The sequence below is a fragment of the Notothenia coriiceps genome, unplaced genomic scaffold (genome assembly GCF_000735185.1).
Source record: "Notothenia coriiceps isolate Sejong01 unplaced genomic scaffold, NC01 NC01_scaffold00000339, whole genome shotgun sequence".
Classification (NCBI taxonomy): Eukaryota; Metazoa; Chordata; class Actinopteri; order Perciformes; family Nototheniidae; genus Notothenia; species Notothenia coriiceps.
In genome coordinates this window covers 19,794,569-19,818,143 of record NW_011333040.1, presented here as the reverse complement: position 1 = coordinate 19,818,143, position 23,575 = coordinate 19,794,569, and the positions used below count along the sequence as shown (strand labels likewise).

At 39.4% G+C, this 23,575-nt stretch overlaps 2 protein-coding genes across 3 annotated transcripts; one reads left to right on the top strand and one right to left on the bottom strand.

Moving 5' to 3' along the window:
- Positions 1-1,511: 1,511 nt before the first annotated feature.
- uap1 (UDP-N-acetylglucosamine pyrophosphorylase 1) lies at positions 1,512-17,803 on the bottom strand. 2 transcript variants are annotated; one of them, XM_010774409.1, is made up of 11 exons: positions 17,698-17,803; positions 15,428-15,742; positions 13,764-13,968; positions 12,715-12,890; positions 12,446-12,618; positions 6,526-6,719; positions 6,228-6,368; positions 4,761-4,949; positions 4,475-4,516; positions 3,360-3,426; positions 1,512-2,216 (listed from the first exon to the last, which is right to left on the bottom strand). In XM_010774409.1, the coding sequence occupies exons 2-11, from the start codon at positions 15,708-15,710 to the stop codon at positions 2,124-2,126; spliced, it is 1,563 nt and encodes a 520-aa protein (XP_010772711.1). In that variant the 5' UTR covers positions 15,711-15,742; positions 17,698-17,803; the 3' UTR covers positions 1,512-2,123. The 2 variants fall into 2 exon arrangements, with proteins under 2 accessions (XP_010772711.1, XP_010772717.1); XM_010774415.1 differs by lacking the exon at positions 4,475-4,516.
- Positions 17,804-19,176: 1,373 nt separating this feature from the next.
- ubxn6 (UBX domain protein 6) lies at positions 19,177-22,643 on the top strand. Its single transcript, XM_010774397.1, has 7 exons — positions 19,177-19,366; positions 20,786-20,943; positions 21,662-21,720; positions 21,850-21,978; positions 22,111-22,208; positions 22,351-22,426; positions 22,535-22,643. Exons 1-7 carry the CDS (start codon positions 19,284-19,286, stop codon positions 22,625-22,627), a joined length of 696 nt encoding a protein of 231 aa, XP_010772699.1. The 5' UTR covers positions 19,177-19,283; the 3' UTR covers positions 22,628-22,643.
- The last annotated feature ends 932 nt before the right edge of the window (positions 22,644-23,575 follow it).

The following is a 23,575-nucleotide window of genomic DNA, read 5'->3' as shown; positions in this document are numbered from 1 at the left end:
AGGGGTATGAATAGATATACCCAGCAGCCTGTGAGCAGCATGAACAGTGTATATGAATATGCTAAGATATATAAAGTATGAAAACGGTAAGCAGTGCAAGTATAGTATAAAATATATAGATATTAATTTCATGATGATAAACATTGTGGAACAATGATGAAAAATGCTAATGGAGGGGGCGACGTAAAACTGACACAAAACAACAACAAACTTTTGCCGAGCCAATTGGAGAGTTTCATCACCAGCACGATGTAAAAACCACCAATGAGCGCTCAGCTCGAGATACCAGCGAGTCGTTTCCCATCAAGCATTTCGCTTCCGCAGCCCGTGGAGAGGAACTGCGCCGCCTCGCCTCGCCTCGCTCTCAAGGCTGCGGGGGTCTTTGTCCCGCGAGATTTCAACGTCTCATGTGAGCGAGCCTCCAGAGCAAGTCGGACAAAATGACTAACCATCATGCAACGCACGAGCAAGACGTTGATCGAAATTGCGCAGGTCTCGCTTGTCTCAAACAAGCCTAGCGACTTCAGTTCTTCTGTTCTTCCACAAAATATATAACTTTTCAGAAACTTTTTAGGTAGCTGTGGAAATGATAGCAAATATTAGCATGCTATCACGCTAAGCTATTATACATCCATGATTGTACCCTTTTCAGCTAAAGGCTAAAAGCACCGCTGTGCCGAAGTACAGCTCACATACAGTACCTGCTAACATGACTCTGGACCTGCTCTGGACGCTGTGGACTTGTTTCACGTTGAATATAAGATCTCTGTAGCACAACATTCACAGTACGAATAGTCTGAAAAGGCTTTTCTGCCTAAGTACACATAATGCAGTTATGGGTCTGGAGGGACTACATTAAAAAAACTTCAGAAAGGAGCCACAATAATATTTCCTGAATATCTCCAGAGCTGCATTGCATGCTCTGGCCCATCTTAAAACCATGTGCTGGACAATCTGATTCAAGGCACCAGCAACTGTAATGCAAAAAGCACAGCCTTCAGTCAAACTCACATAGTTTACTGATTTTTCGGAAAATCTACCAATTTCCCAGTGTTTCTTTGTGTCTTCACACTCAAAGCCACGATAAACAGAATTCCCACACCGTATTAAGCGTAAAACTCCACAATTTTCCTGATCGATTCTCTCAAACTTGAGGACCACAATTACATATTTTGGGACAAAGGTCATGGTTAAGTTACGTTACAACAGGTATTTTTACAAGGAGAACTGGCATCTGACTGTGGTACTTTCTCAAATGCAATGACGCAGGAGTTGTAGCATACTTCCTAACATTAAGAAAGAAAAATATGAAAAATACTTCTAATCTTGAACAAAATACTGTATATATGCAAGCACTTTTAATGGCCTATGTTTATTTTATTTATTTATTTTTAAACGGTATTTATCTTTTTTACCCCTCAACTTCACACAGATCTGTGGGGACATTTGTGAGAATCAAATAGACATCCTGGACGCACACATGTAACCACACACATACAAAAGACAACATGTTCAGTTGGTTTTCCAATTAGGAAACTTCTTTAATAAAGAAGATAGAAATCATCTCATAAAGCTGGATAATATCTAATCTTCAACGATTGCAAGCAGAAAAGAACCAGATATTATAAATACCCCCCACATTCTGTACCATGTACCTAGATTACATGCTAATAAGCACCTTTTCTGATTACTTCATCTCAGTTCAATGTTGTATAAAAATCACCAGGTAAAATGAGTAGATGGTCATTTCCACCTATAGAGCATCTATCAGTACATATAAAAATAAGTCTCATAAGCTAAATAAATAGATGCACCTGAAGACTGCTTCATCCAGTCAGTAAAAAAGGAATTTCATACTTCATTTTATGCTATGTTCAAGTGCTCTTCATAACAAATATCTGATATTAACGTAGGAAGCAGAAAGAAAACTTGGCGCAGAAAAGTAAACGATTAAATTCATCTGGCTCGCTCATTCATTTCGGAGAAGACAGTCTCTTTCATGAAAATGTGCACGCGATATTTGTTATTGCACAGTGATGACATCACAGTTTCCCCTCTGCAAAATGTTGAGAGACAAAGGGAGGTTGGTCTTTGGTGTTCCCTTTCTCTCTCTCCTTTATTGTCTAAACTCCGTTCTTCACCAGCTCGTGGACTCCTTTCTCATCGATCATCACGTTTGGATGGAACTCTCGTCCCTTCACCAGATCTTCAAGACCCTTGAAAGAAGTAAATAACACCATCAGGACATTCACCAACCGCTCTTATGAAGAAATGTTCTTCCCACTTATGCATTTACAAATGTTTTTCTTGTTTGTAAATAACCACACTGACATTTAATGGGGGGGTCTGCGGGCTAGTTCAGGCCGTCAAATCGAGCACCAATAATACATTTACACGTGACGCGCCTCGTCCCTCTTACAACCAACCAAACACATGCTCCTAAACCTCCCGCTCTGTTTAAGCTGCCACTTCTGCCTTTGCCTTTATTAATATGTTCTAGTTTCTTTACAGCATTGAAAGAAGCCTCTTAGTTTTATGACAATAAAGATTTTCTGATTCTGATTATTTAGGTAAGAAAATCAATCTACGCACACTAATGACAACATGTATGTGCAACATAAAGGTTATTTTTGTTTTCTTCAATTCTACAGTTATATAATATTAGGGATTTAAAGGGGAAACTGTTTTAAATCAAATCTAATAATTACAATTATATTTTTCCAATTATATCAAACTCTGTATTTTATAATGTATTTACGCTGGATCTGGATACAGCCTTCAATGATTGAATAATAGCATTCCTTCTTGTGTTATTTTATATCCACTTACACTAAACATGACTGCTTGTTTGGTGTTCCTGCAGAAGTATGACAATTGCAGACCTATTTAAAGTTTGTTTAATGTTTGACAATGCTGAACCCTATTTAGACTCATTTGGGCCTTCTAGGCTTAATTATCTCAACTTTTCTTTTCAACTTCCATTTGTGCACACGACACTGCAGTATCATGACCTTTTAATTTAACTGGCAACTTGGCTTTCAATTTAAAGGGGAATTATTACAGGTTTCAAATTTGTATGTGTTTCCTCTACTGTGACATGTTTACATGCTTTAATGTTAAAAAAAGTATTTTTTCCCCCCCTCACACTGCAGCACCTCTTTTCACCCTCTGCCTGAGCCCAGTCTGCTCTAAATGGGTAGTTGGCTGGCTATGTTGTTAATTTGACCTCTTAGGCCCTTTCTAAAGAACACATTTGAGAACAAACATACGAGTGGGTGTACAGATTATTCCAGGTCGACTGCAGGAGCAGAACAACATCTGGAGTTTACATTTGATAACATTATTCCTCGCCTCCTTACCTCTCCCCCGTAGGACACCAGTGGGGAGATCTCACACTTGATTGGCAGGTCTGTTCCGTCCTTCAGGCTGCGTTGGAAAGGAACAAATTCAGGGAGAATAACAGGGAGAAAAAAATAAAACAGAGTGAGAAGAGTGATTGCCTCATGAAAGCACAGAGGGACGGTAGTTGAGAGAAGCTTTTGAGCATCCTTGACGCAGCTGTTCTTCGACTGCAGCTTGTGATTAGAGTTCAAAGGCAGAGAATGAGAGCTTCATTATTCCCAAACATGACCAGTGATTATCCCTCTGTCCCATAACAGACTTCCTCTAGAAGAAGACAAATGAATGACGGTTAATGTGGTGGTATCTCCTCCCATTTTTTCTTAAAAAACCAGGGGAACTTGCCAGCACATTCCCATCACTCAACTTGTTAATTTCTAGATAATCATTACAGACAAGAATCACTGATCACACATCAGGTGCTTCAGGTGTTTTCTGAGCAGCTGCTCACAAAGCTGTATCATTAGAATGAAGGAAAAGCTGATTGTTTGAGCAAAAAGCACACCCTTTAAGAGAATAACATTCATGGGGGGCATAAATGTTATTGAAGCACATGCTAATGTATTATTAGGTCTGCGGAAAAAAGCAGGTGGATTCAAACCCAAAAGGCTGACAAGCAAGCAATGAATGGATAGGCTTGTCATAACCATTTTGCACAAATCAACAGGTTCATCATCTATTGAAAATCTGCAAAACTGCTTGCCACAAAGTCTAACCAGTAGCCATTACCCAGCATGCAATACAACGTATTTATTAGTAGCAACCATCTGAGGGGATAATGATCTGTCAGTAGGTCATTATGACTGCACATCATCTGACCAGGACGCAGAGAGCACTGCGTATTCACTCGTCTAAACTGATCCTCGCTGTCATTCCCTTCATCACAACCGGCTGCAAAGAGACAGAAGATTGGCCGCAGCCTTTCATGCGTCCACGCAGATTCCTTTTTTCAGTGATAATGAAGGAAAGCGGATCAAAAGAAGATATTATATAGTGTTAACGTTTCAATAGCGAGAGGGAAAGAAAGCCAGAACCCCATCACCATGCACTCGGTACTGCAGGGGACGATAATTACTTTCTGTTGCCATCATCTGTGACACTGCCTGCCGCTCCGTCTCTGGAAACATTTCACGGGACACACAGGAGCAAGACAAAGCATGAGAGAAGGGGAAGTGAGAGGCTAAAAGAATATAGTGTTTATAACACCAAAAAAAAGCCAATGCATATATACACAAAGTGTTAAAGGCTGGAGCGACCACGAAGAACCCGCTTCTGTGCTCATGCCAAACATGATGCGTGTGTGTGTTGTGACGTGACATGACATGCACGGTGCTGCATTTTAACAGGCTGGCTGCGGTCACCTCGGTATGGCGGGCACATGTCTGCCGTTCTCATCGATAAAGTGTCCCCCTGCGTTGAGCACCCAGCGGTGGTGCAGAGACATGAGGGCGTGTCTGGCTGTGGTGGGCGTATCTTTTGCATCCTGACTGTCGGCGTTCTTCAGCGGGGAAAACTCGTCCTCCCGCAGCACCTCATACACCACAAATGTCCTTTTTGACACACACAAAACAAGACATTAGCACAACAGAGTAAAGGGTGGACAGTGAGAAGTTCTCCAAAAAATACACAACGCGGATTTAAAGCAGCATTTAGTTGATATGCAGGTAGCTAAATGGGCATATACGACCTAAAACGTTTTTCTGAATATCTGAATTGATCAAATTGAGGACCTACATAGCTGTATGGTTCATCAATTAAGGATTGCTTAATTGCTATTGGTGCTATTGGCAAGTAAAGTGCTCTAGTGACTTAAAAAATAATGAAACACATCGGCCTTTGCATACTGTATGTCACACTGTGTTCTTACCGGTAAATTAAAATGTAGTCATTTTTTGTAGGGGCAAGAAGACACATTTTTTTTTGAGTTCTGCATTTTTAAAAGGGCATTTGTGACAATGTATCCTTTCAGTTACAGCCAATCTCTTTAAAATAATTGTGTATGGAAAAAAGAACAAATATTTTTTGGCCAGTGTGCGTAATGTAATCCAATTAAATGTTTTATGCCAAAATGCCCTCACAGACTGACGCTGTTTCTAGGTGCTAAATAAATCACATAATCAGGCCAATTTTTACATTTGGCACAAGGCCACATATACTCTATGACCTATATTCACACAGCAGACTGGGAGATCCTAAAGCCAACAATGTTGAGAAAAATATCGAGTTGCAAATTAAGTTAGCTCATCTGGATTCTGCTAAAGCTGCTACTCTGCCAGCTTGGGCACTACTGTAATCCATCTCCTCGACAACACAGAAAAACCTTTTTATTTATTTTAAAAACTAAAGAAAACCTTGAGGGAAGCTGACATGGCTGCATAGTTTTTCCATCACTCAATCGTTACAGGAATCCTTTCATTAGATGTATAGTTATATTAGTGGCAACGTGACTCAGAGCTGATGTAATGCAGCGCTGGAGGAGGAGGAACGAGTGAACAGCTCATAAACCTCCATCTTCCTGCACAGAGCTTGGCAGGCTCTGTTTGCTGGACCAGACCTTGAAGAAATGGCAGCACTGCCACTGGGGCATGAGGATAGACTGGAAAAATTGAGTTGGTTCATGCATGGAAGGACAGATCAAGGACTAGTAAAACCCAGATTATGAGGGCTGCCAAAAGAACGTATGCAAACCAGCCACCTCTCAAAAGGAGAATAGGATATTCATTGTATTCTCCATACTTTATGACCGTTACTTTGAGGTAAGAGGCTGTCTGCTGATGCTCTCTCACACTCTGTGCCCTCAATGGAAAAAAAACTGCTCTGTAACTCACTTGGCGAACTGGAAGATGTCAAAGACAAACTTTTCCATTTTAATTCCATTTGGTTTGTCTGGTTTGATTAGTTGACCCTCTCCATTCACATATGGGATTTTCTTCTGGGCCACGTGGTGCTGCAGCTGTGGCTCGTACTTCCTGTTGGACAAACAAAGAAAAAATGAGCTGGTTCATGGCAGCGTATTAACTTTATAATATGGAGCTACTGTTCTGAATACAAGAAAGCACAACTACTGATCAAAGAGCACAACACTTCATGAAAGCGTTCCAAATGTTCAGGGTGCATTGTTCTTACTGCACTACGTCTTTCAGAAAAGAGAAGCTGAAGAAGTGATTGGCCACGTTTCCTGCGTTGAACATCAGTCGGCCGTCAGCGCTGCGCTTCTCAGCGGTTGCCAGGGTGATCTCGCTGTACTCTACCACCTGATAACGTCCATCCACTTTGCAGACCACGCCCACTGCCTCTGTGGGATTGTTCTTCTCCACCACCTGGAAAAGATCAAACCAGAAGACTTTATAGCTGACCTGGGGCCTCATTTATAAAAAGGGATATACGCTCAAAAAATGGAGTACGGCAGTTTCTACGCAATGTTTGCGATTTATAAAATACTAACTTGACGGGAAAACGTGCGGTCCTCCACGCAAACTCTAACCCATGCGTACGCACTAAGCACAAAAACGTTGGCAAAAGGAAGAATGGAGAGAAATATGTGGAAATAATACCATAAACAAAACGTTACCTCTCATTTATCATATATGAAGAATTCATTTTCAAACATTGATTAAAGCCAATCTTAAAATGATTTAACAAACGCCTGTTTGAGACTCCTCAGTGCACACAAAAACATAACTGGGAGAAATAAATAAAAGCGGATATGTTATTTAAAATCACGTCGAATATGTTGTACCGTTTTCTCATAAATGATGCAGTAAGCAGGAGGACAGAATTACGTCTAAACTGACGCCGTTTTGCATTTCTATAGGTAGACTTGATAAGTCGCTCGTAAAACACAGGAGGTATGGAAACTAGGAGCACCATATGTGGTCAATTGTACAGCTAATATAACACAACACATTAGTTGTATTTCCTTTAACTGACGGATATAGGGTTGCTGCGGGGGGGTTGAGATGCACAGGCTGCAGTGGAGACGCTGCGCACAGCTGATCGACAGCTGGGACACAAACCGCCAAATACAAAAACATAATTCAGATCCAGCCGTTATGACTCCACTCCGGAGGGGTTCCCCGATCATTTCTTACAGTTTCTCATCAAGGGGGGGGTCTCCTGTCCCCGGTACAAACACACTGCCTTGGGAAGGCTATGTGTATTTTTTTTGTCATTAACCTTTTTCGGACCACTTATTTGTTTATTTTGGTGACGATCCGACCTCCATGCTGCTACTCTGGTTCAAACTGCATCCATCAAACAATATGATTTATCTCGACCTCCCCAAAATAACCAAAATCTGACACGATGTGAGATGTTTTTTTTAGCTGTTCTGTCGTCATTTCCTGCGATTTTCTCCATGCAGTCAGTCAAAATGAATGAATGAAAGGGCGTTTCTTTGACTATTTATAGGCAAACATGGGCGTTACGTGAAGCCCGCAAAAACTACACCGCATTTCGAGTCGGTTGTGATTTATAAAGGGAAACAGGCGTAGGAAGTTCCATACGCACTTTCCTCGCCGATACGCAATGTTTGGTGAATCGGAAAGTGGCGGAAAATTTATGGACCTATTTTTCGGATTTCTACTACGTAAGCAACCTTCCCACGTCAATCCTACGCATGGCGTTATACATGAGGCCCCTGAACACAGTGTCTCAGAGGGCTCTGTGATTCACAGTTGCAAGCATTCGACCGAACACAACAGAGCCGGCCAGCTAACCAATCAGAGCAGACTGGGCTCTGGTTTCAGACAGAGGGTGAAAAGAGTATTTCACAGTATGAGAAAAATGAAGCACTAGTTGAAAGAGTACAAATAAGCCTTCTCTGATATATTAAGTCGGATCAAAATATATATTTTCTTAAGTGTATTTAAAGCCGATAAGTTCAAGTCTTCACTGAATGAAAAATAAAAACCCTTCACCCCATCTGCTGCTGGATGCTAATGACAGAGTGGAGTCCTGATGAGGGGTTGGTGAGCGGGGTGGAGTGAGGGGGAGGGGAGGGGGAGCCACATGAAATGGAGTTCAGTAATTTATGATGGGAGGGTGGGACTCTGCTCTGATCTGATCCTTCCATCTCTGCTCCACCGCACAATTCGTAATGTCAAACAGGAGTCTGGATAGTGTTTAGTTACACACAGTTAAATATTTAGATGTATTCTGCGTGAGCTGGAAAATATACAAAGTAGGATAAAAACTCTCTGTGGTCCTGCTAATAACAAGTCAGTCTGAGTATCTCACAAGAACTAGATCTTACAAACATGACCTCAGATACGTTTGATTTAAGAAGTAGAAGCAAAACGTATAAAAATAACTGAGAATACAATAAATTGTGTATTAAGATGTTTTTGATGGAGTTCCCAGGGCATACAAATAATTTGATTTTTCCAATTAAGAACATTCTGGCAGCAATGGTTAGTCATAAATGCATGAATAACTCTAAAGTTCCAACCCCAAAAAGCACAATAGGGCTGATTTGAGAGCTTGATTTAATGGAAGCAAGCATTTAGTTTAAAAAAAAAAATAAACAGTGTAGTTTCATCCAGTTTTATTTTGGTTTAATACATTTGAAGATACTTGTTTATATATAATATACTGTACATGGCATTGTATTTAGTTTTGACTTGGCGCAGGCTCCTTAGGACTTCTGCTGGACGTTACCCGTTATAGACAGTATCATATAAAACAGCTAAGCTTCCTGGATATAAGATGATGAATCTGAAATGAACATTCAGGCTGTCTACGTGGTGACTCAGGAGACAATCAGGCATACGTGTCTCAGTTGCACTCACGGGTTTGTCACTTCTGGATTTAAAATACACTGGCGGGACATGTTTGTTTCCATGACACTGAGTAAATGACAGCTTCTCGTTGGAGTTACTTTTCTCTGAGTTACAAGATTATTATCTTGTTAACTCAGAAAAAGAGGCCAAAAACGTTATCTCAAGTGAACACATTCTTTTTATTATCTGTCCCTCTAGTTTAATGTTTATAACTGTTTGGATCACCTATTGCTGGCAACCATGGCAATAACTATTTTTACAACAGGAGACCATTCTGATTACAACTCTCAATCCTTGATCTGTTCAGCAAGTCACTTCCAGCTGCCAGCTTTTTACAACTGAGTTGTGATGGACACGTTTTCCCTAACACTTTCTTGGTTAATGAACTTTGTCACTGGTAAACATAAAAATAAGTCTTATTTGTTCTCCCTCCTACCCTCTGTGTTCTCAACCTGCACAGGCTCAACAAACAATTGGTAGTAGTGACTGCATTTCTGATCAAAATAAAAGAGAGAACATTTGGGATTCAAGCCTTTGCTTTAAATGTACATGGTATCTATCCATAATGTAATGGGATGCTTTCTATAGTCTATGGTGATCCATATGTGAAAGAGTAAAGTCTCTGTCACACAAAACGGACCAGTTTTTCCGGTGGATCAACGCCCTTAACACATCTCACATTGATGGACCTGTTTTGTGAGGCTGTACTGATACATATTACTAGTCAAACAACAAAAAAGAGATGAATCAAACAAAAAGAGAAAGAAATCTACTTTAATCATGAACATGTTTTATTCACTAGTAGAAAATAAGTTTCCGGTTCAACAGTTTTACTTGAGAAGCTTTTTTAATTTCTAAAATGAAAGCACACTCGGTCCTAAGTGGTATCTCAATGTCCAACTCATGTGATCTGAGACCTGATGAAAAGTTAAAGATGACTGAGGCCCTAACCTCATATTTCCTATAAAGCTGTAGAAAAGAAGACTAAAGTAGACAAAGAGGCCTACATCGCCTCCCAGTGGTGAGCTGTGGAGGTTTTTATAGAAACTGATGGTTTAACTGCAAACCCACCACACCTTTTAATGCAAGACACACACAGCAGTAACCCTTCAGGAGCTTGAGGAATTAAGAAAAACTAGACCGACTGATCAGACTGGATCCCAGTCTTTACACACATCAATATTTGTATAGCTAATATTGGCGTCACACTATTATTACATGCACTCATATTTGTATAGCTAATGTGTCTTCAACCTACTTGATAGATTCTAACCATTGTGTGCATTCATTCTTACAGTATTATCATGATTATATTATCATTACAGTATTATCATGACTATAAGTGTGCATCCAGACCCGGTGAGGACACTATCTATACTGACTCAGCAATCACTGTAAGTTATATTCTTGTTTAAATAGACTTCTCTGTTTCATTTATTCTACTCTGTATAATTGTTCTGTAGTTATTGTAGCTAAAACGGCGATTTCTGAGAGATTTTAAATCTCAGATCTGCTCAACTCAACCTGTAAGACAGGTCTCAGTGGGTCACGCGCCTCAACCCTGCATTACAATAGGCAGGAACACTCTGCTGATTGCGCGAAGTGCAAAACAGCGTGAGTTAGTAAACCCTCAGCTAAAAATCATTTAAATAGCGCATTTAAAATCAGAATAACTCAGTGTGCATCCAGACACGGTGAACCATCAGATCCTCCTTCGCACTGTCCAAGAACTTGGAGTTTCAGGCACTGCACTTTCCCTCCTCACCTCATACCTCAAAGACCGCACCTACAGGGTAACTTGGAGAGGGTCCGAGTCCGACCCTTGTCAATTAACTACAGGGGTCCCTCAGGGCTCTGTTCTTGGTCCCCTCCTCTTCTCCTTGTACACAAACTCGCTCGGGTCTGTCATTAGCCCGCATGGTTTTTCATACCACTGCTACGCTGACGACACCCAACTAATTCTGTCCTTTCCCCGCTCAGAGACCCAGGTCGTCGCACGCATCTCTGCTTGCCTAGCAGACATCTCTCAGTGGATGTCTGCTCATCACCTCAAGCTCAACCTTGACAAGACTGAACTGCTTTTCCTTCCGGGAAAAGATTGTCTAAAGCCAGATGAGTAGCACTTGAAATGTTTGGCTCTATGAAACCTGATGTACTTATATGATTCTGTTTTCTTCAAGGTTGTATCTTCCTGGTCGAATGCACTTATTGTAAGTCGCTTTGGATAAAAATGTCAGCTAAATACAATGTAATGTAACTTCCTGATACAAGGTAACTGAGCTGATCATTATTGCAGGTGACAATAATTAGATCATCTTTACGACTGGAATCTAAAACCTGTTGCTGCTAATCTTACTATCTCAATGATGTAATATGACAGCTCGACTGTTTTTTGACCTAGCAAAGTGTTCCCACCCTACACCACTCCTCCACTCTCTTTACTGGCCTACCATGCGGGGAAGGGATCTGCTCCTTCTTACATTCAGGACATGGTCAAACCATACACACCAACACGCTTCCTTTGCTCTGCATCAGTGGACCCGGGTGCCCCTCAACAAAAACACGCCTGTATGATATCCTGGCTCCACATTTCCCATTGATATCAGGACATCAGAAAGTCTACACTTCGTCGCAAACTGAAAACCCACCTGTTCAGTTGTAGCTTGGCCATTACATTTGTTTAAGCTTAATAGAATACAACTAAAAGAACATTATTATTGCTACAATAATACATGTAAAAGGTTACACTTTACGCAGCACCATGTTCTGATGGAGTACTCTAGTTAGGAAATCACAGCTTTAGCTTCTTTTAGGTTTTCAATTCTGCTCTGAATGTCTCATATTTATGATTTGAATCGCTCTAAATATACATAAATTGTCCCTCAGAAAAAGTCCATCATTTATACAGAATAATTCATCAGTTTAAATTAAAGTTGGCTTTTTTTATTTTTTTATTAAATCCACAATGCCTGTTACTTGTCACTGCCTGCTTCACTTTCGGTGGAACAAGTGGAAGGGTAAGCAGTCTTTCGACCAAAAATCTACCTATAAATAATAGTAAAATACTTACAATAGTTGCCTAATTTTTATGAGCAAATATACTGGGATGAAAATGATGTAAAAGAAAAGAAAAAAGATGAACAGCAATTGAATGTTGTCAGTGTTAGAAGTGAAGCTTTAAAGCCTTTTAAGTACAGACCCTCCTAATTAGCACTAACATTCAGATAAGACATATTTTACATCAATATAAAAGGTGTGTGACCAACCTTAGCTCCACAGTCCGCTCCCTTCTTCACACAGAAACCAATAAAGGAGGGGTCAGCCACTTTGACCAGGATGTTATCCACGCAGTAGACATGGACGAATCCAACTCCCCTCTGCTCCATGTCCTCCATGATGCTTTGGTTCCCCAGAGCTCTGTAGAGACCCCCGTTCCCATCTGAAAAACAAACACAGAGACACACGTTTGAATCTTCCTTTGGCAAATAAGACACTTTTATGGGAGCAAAAGTCACAAATCCTGCAGTGGGCTCACCAGGGGCCATGGAGAGCTTTCCTGTGTTCTCCAGGATGATCTTGCCGCTGTAGTCCATGGCTGGTAGCATGCCCTGCTGGAAGAAGATGATGTTGTTCTTTTCCAAGCCAAAATAGTTGTTTTTTGAGAAGTATTCCTTTGTGGACTCCATTGTCCTGCCGCTCGTCATGATGTACCTGAAGGCAAAGTGGGGGGAATGTAGTTAAAGAGCACTATTCGGACGCAAGGCCATTCTCTTTAGAGGCAGATAAACATATTAACAATAAGATGTTAAGAAAATATTGAGAGGCCATTTAAATACAAAAAGAAAGAAAAAGCAGTTAAGAAGTTAAACATTAAAAATCAAATGCATTTAAAAAACAATAAAAGAAAAAAAGAAATCAAGCAAATTAAGAATGCATCCTTTTATTGGAAAGCCTCAGTAAATAATAGCAAGTAATTATAGTTATCAGTAAATAAAGTGTTTTATAACAACTTTTGAACAGGTTGCTGAGGGGAAACCCTTCAAGTAAATCCTAAAATGTCTTTTAATATTTAAAATGCAGAAGACATTTCTTTAGCGCCTCTTCACAGAAACACAATTCACAACAAAGTGGACATCAACCCAAGCCAGAGACATATAAGTTTGAAGTATATGACAGACAATCAAAAAGAAACAACTTCCTTACAGAAACAGATCGAACTTCAATTCTGACCTAATTCCCAGTGACTGTTGAACTCTAACTGCATTGTTATGTAAACTTTATGCACTGCACAAATGTCCTGTTGAATCCATCATCCAAACTGTCCTTTGATCCACCCTACGGGGAATTAATCCTTTTCCTGTAATTCAACTTCCTTGACTGAGTTTCCTTTTGAGGCAGTGCTTTGACCCAGTTAATCTTCAAGCAACACAACTACAACAAATGGCTTTGATTCTTAATATGAGAAGATAAGACAGTATTTGGTAGCTTAGGTCTTTTCTTCTTCTTCTTCAAATAAAGCAGTGAAAGACACACTAACTCAAACGCTTTAGTCATCTCTTCCTAAAGCACAACATGACTTCTTACCAGGGAATACAGCACTTGATTTTTTGCTTCTGCTCAGCCAGCTGCTGCAGCTTCAATATGCGCTCGGCCTGGATCTGAAAGAGGGTTTTGTGGGACGGCAGCCGCACGTCGTACATGCCTTTGGGGTAAGAGACCCCCAGTCTGGTTCCCTGGCCCCCGGCCAACAGCAGGACCGCCACTTTACTCTGAGAGATGCAGTGTAGACCTGAAGGAGCACAGAGCAGGACAGTCACTATACATAGAAGCAAGAACATTTGCCCTATAAAGTGTTCATGGTAGAGTTTGTGAAACACTTAGGGTTTGTATGGATTTTGTAAAAATAAAATGCAAGAACCCAAAATGTCTTGACTTCCGAAGTAATTTACATCAAAATGTTAACTTAAGAACTTAAGATTTACAAATTCCTTTGTAGCCATGGCAATTAATATACAGGATCCTCAAAGCAGAAATGTTGATACATGATACATTTGTATCATAGGCTCGTCTTAGATCATTTATAACAAACTTTGCTAATTAAATGCATCATTTTATGACTACTCCTAAAGTACATTGCTGACACAAGCCCTAAAATCTAATTACTCTACACAAGAGTGTTTGCTTTTATTGTGGTTCATGGGTTGTAACGCTTTATAACAGGGTCAGTTTATCTTACATAAACAGCTGCTACGTGACCCGATACGCTCTTCTTTCTTATAAGTACCAATAGACAAGGTTTATGTCAGTGGCCTGGGCGGGCCTGCTAGAGACACACACACACACACACACACACACACACACACACTTTACGTCAGACCCAAATCAGAAACAGATGTTCTCTGCTGCTTGCCTCTATTGTCATCCTCTCCCAGGAAAAACCCCACTAAAGAGACTCACTAAATGGTCAGACCCCCACTGCGAAGGGGGATTGCGCAAATTACAATGAACAACGCAAACTTACTCTTATTTCATAACTACGCAAGAGACTGGGAAAATGTTCTGCAACAGCACAGCGAGCAAAATAGTTCTGTTGATGCTGTGATGATGTGGATTTCTAGAAAAACTATTAAACATCACATGTCACTTGTAAGACGCTTTTATCCAAAGCAACTTACATACATGCAGTACTGTGGACAATCCCCACAGGAGCAATTATGGGTGAAGTGTCTTGCCCAGGGACACAACGACATGGATTGCTGACTGCAGAGGGACTCACTGCAGTCAGCATGTCGTTGTGTCCCTGGGCATGTCGTTGCTATCCCCTGATTTCGAAGTCCATCATACCAGCCACTGAGCCACAGCCTCCTTTAATATGTTTTTATTAAATGTTGACTTTGTGTGGGAAGTCATCTACAAGAACGCCCTCTGTCCCATAAATGAAATCAAAGCATCTGGGTTACCATGTGATGTTTTAATCCCTTTAAGGCTTCGCTGTCAGACACCAGGAAATATTCCCTCTTCCTCACCAGTGGGCCAATTCTTTTGGTTCACAGCAAAACTTAATTGCTCAGTGTCTCTAGGATTATTGTTCCTGCAGTAACTAGGCAAGTCTTGTGATTACTCATATGTTAAGTCCTACTGTATTAAATTGTAATACATTCAATGAAACTAAATATTGTCTTTTTTACAGAGGACATGAGCCACTATAGTAACTTCTGAGCAGCCATAGATATTGGTTTGGAGCTCACCTGTTAGCTCCCAGTCTTTGAGGCTCTCCCTGTCCCTCGTCACACTGCCCAGCACCTCTCTGGGCACCGGCTCCATGCGAGCGTCCATCTTCTCTTGTTTGCTGCTGCTGGACGTCTCCATGGCCTTCTGGAAGAATCCATTGATCTCCTTAAAGTCCATCCCCTGCAGGTCATGGTTCAGATCGGCCTGCTCCTTGGGGCCCAGATTCTTCCAAAACTGCAGGAGATGAGATTGGCCGGCTTCAGCCAACCTCATGGCGAGTCCGCTGGCGTTTGGGTCCATGATGAACAGAGCTTCTGGTTAACTCTGCCACACTGAAAGACAGATTTAAAAATAAAATGTGTGGTTACTAATTAGGATATCGGGGTCATCTAGCTAGATCAGAGACAATTCTCCTAACTGTCCCAAACACTGGAGCAGAGCTGAGGAAATCATTCTTCACCTTTTGACGCCCTGCAAGTCTGGAATGAGCTGCAAGGCATACTTACTGAAACCTGATGACTCTTGACACATTTGTAAAATACTTGAAAATACGTTTTTAAATAAATAATGTTGATGCTTTTATCGAGTGACTTTATTTTCCTTGATTCTCGTAGCCTTTCATTGTTGGATGTTTCATATATATTGTTTTTTGGCCCCTTTTTATACTACCTTTAGTGCATGTACTACATATATGAAACTTTTGTTTTGCTTACCACCTCGACCAAGGCTCCCAAAAAGATTATAAACTGTATCTTATCAGGAAGTTAATAATTAAATAAAAGAACAATTGAATATCTTCAACCATATTTCTTGAAATGTGAGGGTTATAAAGACAAGAGCCGAAATGTACTCCACCATTTCTCACATATCATATGTCGGATTTTAAAGACTGATATTTTTAGAATAAATCTGATTTTGTTTAGGAATAAACACAAACAGTTTGTATGGTAAAGAAATAAGTTCAGTCATAATGAAAGGAATTTATTTGGTATTTTCCATCACATAACTTCTTCAATGGCAAGCCAAAACGTTTTAAAGTAGGTGTTGTTCTGTTGACTTATGAGTTATTATGACCTCAGTACAATCCTCACTGCTGCTTGTTAAACCAGAACAATCAGTGACAACACAATGCACACCCATTTACCTCTTATTCTGGAACCGTAGGCAAAGCAATTATTTTTATAAATGGTGCAATGATTAATGAACGTGTTTGTTTGAACCCACAATGAGCATCTTGCTAAACCAGGAATTCCTCACACTAATACTGGAGGAGACGTTTTAGCATTTTAATGGGATGATAAGGGCTACAGCAAGATGGGGCAATATATATTTTTTAAATACACAGCTGTTTGACACGTGAATGGTATAGCCTTATTTATAATTTAAAGCATTCGTGATACTTTCAAACGTTATGTTTCCATGAGGCGGTGTGAGAAACCTTCAGTAGGATTATGAAGGTTTCACATGTACAGAGGTGGGAGAAGTAATCAGATTGTGTACTTAAGTAAAAGTAGAAGTACCAGTGATTAGGAATACTCTGTTACAAGTAAAAGTCCTTTATTAGAATCATAAATGATATGTTTTGATTGTAATTATTGATGGATTAAAGTGTTATCAAAGCTGGTAAAGCTGCAGCTAGTTTTCATTACTTTGTATACTGCAGGGAATGTCACTCCAGGTGAAAATGAAGTCTTATTTAAGTGTTGAATATATTTCAAATCATAAGTCAAAATCACTGTTAACCTTTGAATTGTAGTGGGGTAGAAGTAAAAAGTAGCAAAACATGGAAATACTCTACTATGGAAGTACAAGCCCCTCAAAATGAGGTAGACTTGAGGAAATGTAGTTACTTTACACCACTGAGCAGAGGACATTTAATATTAGCATGAATTGAGATAAGATAAGAAGGACTTTTATTGACCCCCGTAGGGAAATTCAGATCGTAAAGCAGCAACTGAATTAGACACAGATAGATAAACACAGATAGTACACGATATAAACGGGCATAATAAGAATACAAGTACAATAAAACAAGAATAAACATGTGTTAACGGTTGAATTGAAATAACAAAAATAACGTGAGGTAAATTCTGTTCCTGTACATTAAGCTGTGTTCTTATAAAAACAAAAAGTGTGGTTTCTATGCAAACTACATTCATCCTCTATCTGGTGTCAGCAGTGACAGCTGAGCAGATATTAGCAGCTAACCGGCTAACTGTGCAGCTAACAGTTAGAGCAGCTCAATGAAAACTTAAAAGATAACATGCCTGGAATTGTAAACTCTTACCTCTCTTGACAAGTACTCCTCTTGGTTTAAAGAACATTAACGCCAGTCTGAGGGGTTTATTGTACAGGAGAGTTCGCCTCCCACCCGGACACCACCTCCTTCTACGTCAGTGACGTGGCACAGGCGTAAGGTGCATTCAAGTGCTTCAAATGCTGGTCGGAAATTCCGTTGAGTTAATCCTCAAATGGAGTTTATAAAAGTGATAAAACAAGGACTTTCTAATATTATTGGTGATTTAATTTAGTAAACACTGTATGTATAAATATGTATATTTAAGTGTTCAGGACCATATCAACGGATGGAAGAATTCACTCAAAATTTCACTTGCTGAACCGATGAAAACTATGGACTGTAAACGCCCCGAAACTTTTGTTTTATTATATTTGTTTTTATTCATGTTGTTGGAGTAAGTGCCTCGGGGTTTGTTAAAGCAATACATTATTGTTTTCAGATGTATTTTCTTTACTATTTTGTATTTTCTGTTTGTCATGTAAGCTGTTTTGGTTGTTTTATTTGTAGGCCTACTGTGCCATAACCATGGGCGTCAATTTGTTAGAAAAAGTGGTGGGGACAATACCTCCAAATTTAACATCAGCATAGCAGAAGACAACATATGTCCCTCCCATTGGTGTTGAACCTCGAGCACCTGCATGGAAAACCAATGCATAGACCTCTGGACCAAAGCCAATGTGTTTTGAAAAACCATGAATGTCCATGAATGCTGTGATGTGATTTTGAGTGAATTTGTACCTTTATGCACACAACAAGCACAAAGGTATGGAGGAGAGAACATTATATAAGTACACAAATAAATACATGCATAAAAATAGAATAAATACAGGAATACAAAAATACAAGAATAAAGAAATATGAAAAAAACAGAAAGAAAAAAATGTGGAGATAAATACAAGAATAAATAAACAAGAAAACATTTATACATATGGAAATCAATTCATGTGGCCCTAATCCTCTTCCGTAGGGATTGAACCCATTGAACCCATCACCCATAAAAATTCTAGGTTCCTGTCGGACATACTAAATGTCAATTAGGAAAGGCATAAAGTTATTAAAGACTTTTGCGGAAAAACTGTCCTCCAAGTATCCTAGATTTTGATTATGATGTCACGTCTGCATTGAAATGAAAGTAATGTTGCAGTGCCTCACTGTGTTCACTGGAAGGCAGTGCGTTGTTGATTTTGTGTGACATTTTACATTATATTTATTCATACAAAATGAAATCAGAAGTAAGAGCAAGGGTTTGAATATGGAAATGAATTAGTGGCAAAAGCAGTGGAACAAAAAATTAAGGGTATTTCTTGGATAATATAACAAAGTAAACTCAACACACAGAAAGCTATAAAACATTTAAGTAGTCCAGGGGATTATTTATTGTACACCATCATGTACAGTAGGTGGCGGTATGCACATTATAGGTAACGGTTGCAACCCGCCAGTAGATCAACAGAAGAAGAAGAAAAAGCGGAAGTAGTTCTAGATCAGCTGAGTTTGTTTTGGTCCTAGCAGAGAGCTAGCTGTTAATTTATTTGTGTTTCTGCGATAAACATTTTCTGTGACCACTAAGGGAAATGAAGAAGCTTTTTGATGGCATTAAGAAAGACATGAAGTTTAAAACGGCGGGACCTGGGAAGAAACTAACTGACGACACAAGGCAAATAACAAACTTTACTTTCTACTTAAGCTACAGCGCTAGAGCTAGCCTTAGCTACTGTAGTCTAATATCTGCTGCACTATTGAGTTAGTACATATTCATGCTGGTCAATAATCATTATTGATGTGCATGTCATTAAGCTAACAACAACTCTACTGATGAGAGATTTTACTGTAACTGGGCTAAATGTTTATTCGCCGTTAGCATCTGTGTTATATAACGTTAAAGCTCTGCAGCGGGAGTCGCCCATCTATTCTCAGTGGAGCTAATCCCAGAAAAATCTTATTTAGCCAATAGTCTTAGTAACGTAAAGTGACTTTTACTCACACTTAAGACACCCAACAGACTGACTGGAAATAGTCCTCCTGTCAGTGGTGTAGGAAGTACTCAGATCTAATACCACAGTGTAGAAGTACTTTTTTACAAGTAACATTAAAAGTGTTACTGGTGTGAAATAACAAAACTATTTGCATCAAAATATATCTAAATTACAAACAGTTTATGTATTGGTCATATTTAAAAATGATGTTTATTATATGATTGATTATGATTATCAGTGAAAAGTAACTAAGTACTGTACTTAAGTACACATTTGAGGTACTAATTTTTAACACTTTAAATGTCTACTCTACTACATTTTGAAAGACAATTTTGTACTTTTTACTCCATTACATTTATTTTACAGATGTATTCAGTAGTTCATATTAAATTATAAAAAACCATGACTTGTGTAAAATAAGAAACCTATTAGCATCAAAATATACCTAAAATACAAACAGTTTCAGTACTTATCATGCAGAATGAAGTATTTAAAAATGATGTTTATTATATTATGGATTATGATTATTGATTAATTTAACCTAAGAGATCAAAAAGACAGCACGTCAACTTCTGAATGCTGGGAACCTAAAGATTAAATTGAAATGCAGATTAACACTGTCACATTTTTCTAGTCATAAATCTGTAATAAACATTAGGTTTGTGTTATGCATCTACTCAATTAAAGGCTTAGAGTGGATAAGTGTTTAGAACATTATGATTAAGACTTTAAAAAAAGGAATGAGGCACTCTAAGTCAATCCAAGCTCTAAGGATATGTCTGTTTTTAAAGACCTTCAGATCCCTAGTTAGACTAAGAACGGAGACTAAGAACAGAGACTAAGGATACGCTTTTGTAACAGGAAACAAGTAAATCAAACATAACTCCAAGACTTTTGACCTGGTCCTTAGTATGTAAGGCTAATAACTAAAGGTTTATATACTGTTGCTTTCTCTGGGCTCTTGCATCAAATATGATGATCTCTGTCTTGTATTGATTCAGCTATAGGAAGTATTTATCAAAGCAACATTTATTTGGATATTTGAAGCCCTAGGTAGAACAACTGCATGTCTCTTCACATTGCTTTTCTGTCCCCTGCAGTACCAAGCCTGATGTGGTGCAGAGCGGCTCCGGTGCCAGGTCGAATCGCCATGGTCCCAGTGAAGGGTCCCAGAGGGCTGGAGCCGCCGCCCTGGCTAGAATTGAACAGATTCCCCGGCCAAAGGTCGGCACCTCGCAGGATGCCATCAGGAACCAGGGTGAGGCAAACAACCCTATTCCAACACTGCTTCAGTCATTTTAATCAGTCAAAATAACAAAGTACGGCTTGCCTTTTAATGTCTTCATAGCTAACGGTTAGTTGCACTCGCTTATATTCTTTGGGCTGCATTCAAATATAGTTTGATTTAAAAGTCATCTATTATGCAAAATCCACTTTTTCATGTCTTTTATACATAAACATGTGTCCCTTATGTGTAAAGAGATTCTGAACGTTTCTGGAACAAAGACCCCCTCTCTTTTTGTCCTGATCCATTTATTTAAAAACCTGTCTGAAAATGAGCTGATCAGATTTTGTCCACTTTATGATGTCATAACGATTTTTTGGCTTGTGTAACCATTAGCCAATAGCCAACCAAGGTAACCCCCCCGCCACCTTATCACCTGAATCTCCTCCTAGAGCACCATTGTGTTCCTTTTTAACCAAATATCTCTCAGAGGGGCGTGGCTCCTTATTTTCATCTAAAGTAACAGACAGAGAAACAGGGCTGAAACAGAGGGGATTACAATGATCTGTTTGTTGTTTCGAGCCAAACACTTCAGAGACATGTTTTGTATATATCTGAGACCTATAATATATTGATGAAAAACAGCATAATAGGGGACCTTTAAGAATAACAATGTTGTTTTCTATTGTTCATGATCTATTTGAATGTGAAGACAATGGCAAAGTAATATAATTGCACGATTTGCTTATAGTCAAGAGAGAACTGGAGGCGGCGTCACTGGCTGAAAAAGACAAGGCAGAATCAGAGGAGGTATGTTTACAGGGACTGGCTGTCGCATCAAGGTTTGAAAATGTCTGAAATGACACCAATAACATAATTCATTTCTCACAGTGATTAGCATTTTGTCTCATTATATTTGTGAATAACATTTCGTTCCAGAGATCCAAAGTGCCAGTGATAGCTCCCGCCTGTCTCTCAGTGTCAGGTGTGTATTTCACCTGTCCGCTAACCGGAGCCACTCTAGCTAAGAGTGAGAGGGAAGTACACATTAAAGAGGCCATTTTAATGGTACGTCTAAAAATATTACTACTTGTTGTTTCTGCTTGATTTACAGCTTGTTTGTTACACAATGATTTCATCTGAATATGGCTGAATGTTATAATACTAAGTATTGTTGTGGTCCTTTGTTTTCACTGTCAGCGGTTTGAGGAGGATCCCGTGGAGGCCTCTGTTATGATGATCCACACATTTAACAAAGACAGAGACAGAGTAAAGGCTGCTATCGACATTATGAGCAAGTAAGACACATCACATCAACGGATCATCATCATGCTGACCTTGATTTCAGTTTTGACTTGCTGTCAGTTAAAGATCTTCATTTACTTTAATGCTTGCTCTTGGCTGATGTTATTTTCTGTTTCTTCATTGTTTTGACAATAGGTATATTGAAAATATATGTAAGAATCCCACTGAGGAGAAATACAGGAAGATTAAACTCGGCAACAAGGTGTACCAGGTAAGTCTGAAACGGGTCTCATTGATGTGAACCTCATCCCTTCGAGAATAAGCATTATTAATGTTTTTTGCCATATTGTATATATTTTACCCTTTTGTTTGATTTCAGGAGAAAGTTTGTTCTGTGGAGGGCACTAGAGAGTTCCTGGAGGCCCTGGGCTTCACAAGCATTATGCTTTCTGTAGAGGGGAAAGGTAAGTGAGTCCTGATGCTCATGATTAACAATTCCTTACAGTGTTTCCCCGAGGATGGAGTCATAGCAGCGGTGCTAAGGCACGTGGGCCCAGCATAATGTGAGCGCGGAGCGCGTGGACATTTTTAGTGTGTGCGCGTGCGAAGTTCGCCCCGCCAATTTGTTTCTATGTGTCAGCACAAGAAAGGCTCTTGAGGCCTAGTACAAGGGACGGTTCTAGACAATTTGCTGCCCTAGGTGACATTTTATGTGAGATTTTATGTGAGATTTTATGTGTAAAGAATAAATGAAAAATCTCTACAAAAGACAAATACACTGCAAAAACTTATTGACATATGTAATTCAGTGTATGTATTCAGTATTGTATGAACATGTTTGAATTGGGGGGTGGACGTCACATCCTCTAGGGGGGTCCGGGGGTATGACCCCCCGGGAAGATTTTTTTTTGAACATTTTACAGTAAAATGCTTCAATCTGGTGCACTTTGAGCACACAATTACTAGAGACCTGATCTAGGGGGCACAACTCTAAAACGCCCTTATGAAAAAGATCGGTTTACATTTTAATAATCAAATAAGTATGTGAACGCAACCAATAACCTACCATAGCCAATAACAAATACATGTAACTTATTTTATTTTTGTTGTTCATTCATATCTTATTTTACCTAGTTAACATTTATTTATTTAATTATGCATATTTTTGTATCTCTCCAACTTTAAACGATATTTTTGGATTACTGTCCTATAGTATACGTTGGAATGATCCAATATGAAGATTGTGACTATCTGAAAAGTGTCCTTAAAACGAACCTCCTCGCAATTGTATGCACATTATTTATTCAGCCGTTTGCTGTTTAATCTGACGGGAAATACAATATATCATTCAAAAGAGAGAAAAAAGCGTATTAAACTAGACGAACGCTCAATACAGGCGATGACGTCACGTTTGCGCGTC

Excerpts from the sequence above, each read along its gene's own strand:
- uap1 (XM_010774409.1), bottom strand. The coding sequence starts at position 15,710 with ATGGACCCAAACGCCAGCGGACTCGCCATGAGGTTGGCTGAAGCCGGC. Across the intron at positions 12,891-13,763 it reads ATCAAGTGCTGTATTCCCTG|GTACATCATGACGAGCGGCA; the intron begins GTAAGAAGTCAT and ends CTTTGCCTTCAG. Across the intron at positions 4,950-6,227 it reads GACATCTTCCAGTTCGCCAA|GACATTTGTGGTGTATGAGG; the intron begins GTGAGTTACAGA and ends TGTGTCAAAAAG.
- ubxn6 (XM_010774397.1), top strand. The coding sequence starts at position 19,284 with ATGAAGAAGCTTTTTGATGGCATTAAGAAAGACATGAAGTTTAAAACG. Across the intron at positions 20,944-21,661 it reads GGATGCCATCAGGAACCAGG|TCAAGAGAGAACTGGAGGCG; the intron begins GTGAGGCAAACA and ends ATTTGCTTATAG. Across the intron at positions 22,209-22,350 it reads GCTATCGACATTATGAGCAA|GTATATTGAAAATATATGTA; the intron begins GTAAGACACATC and ends TTTTGACAATAG.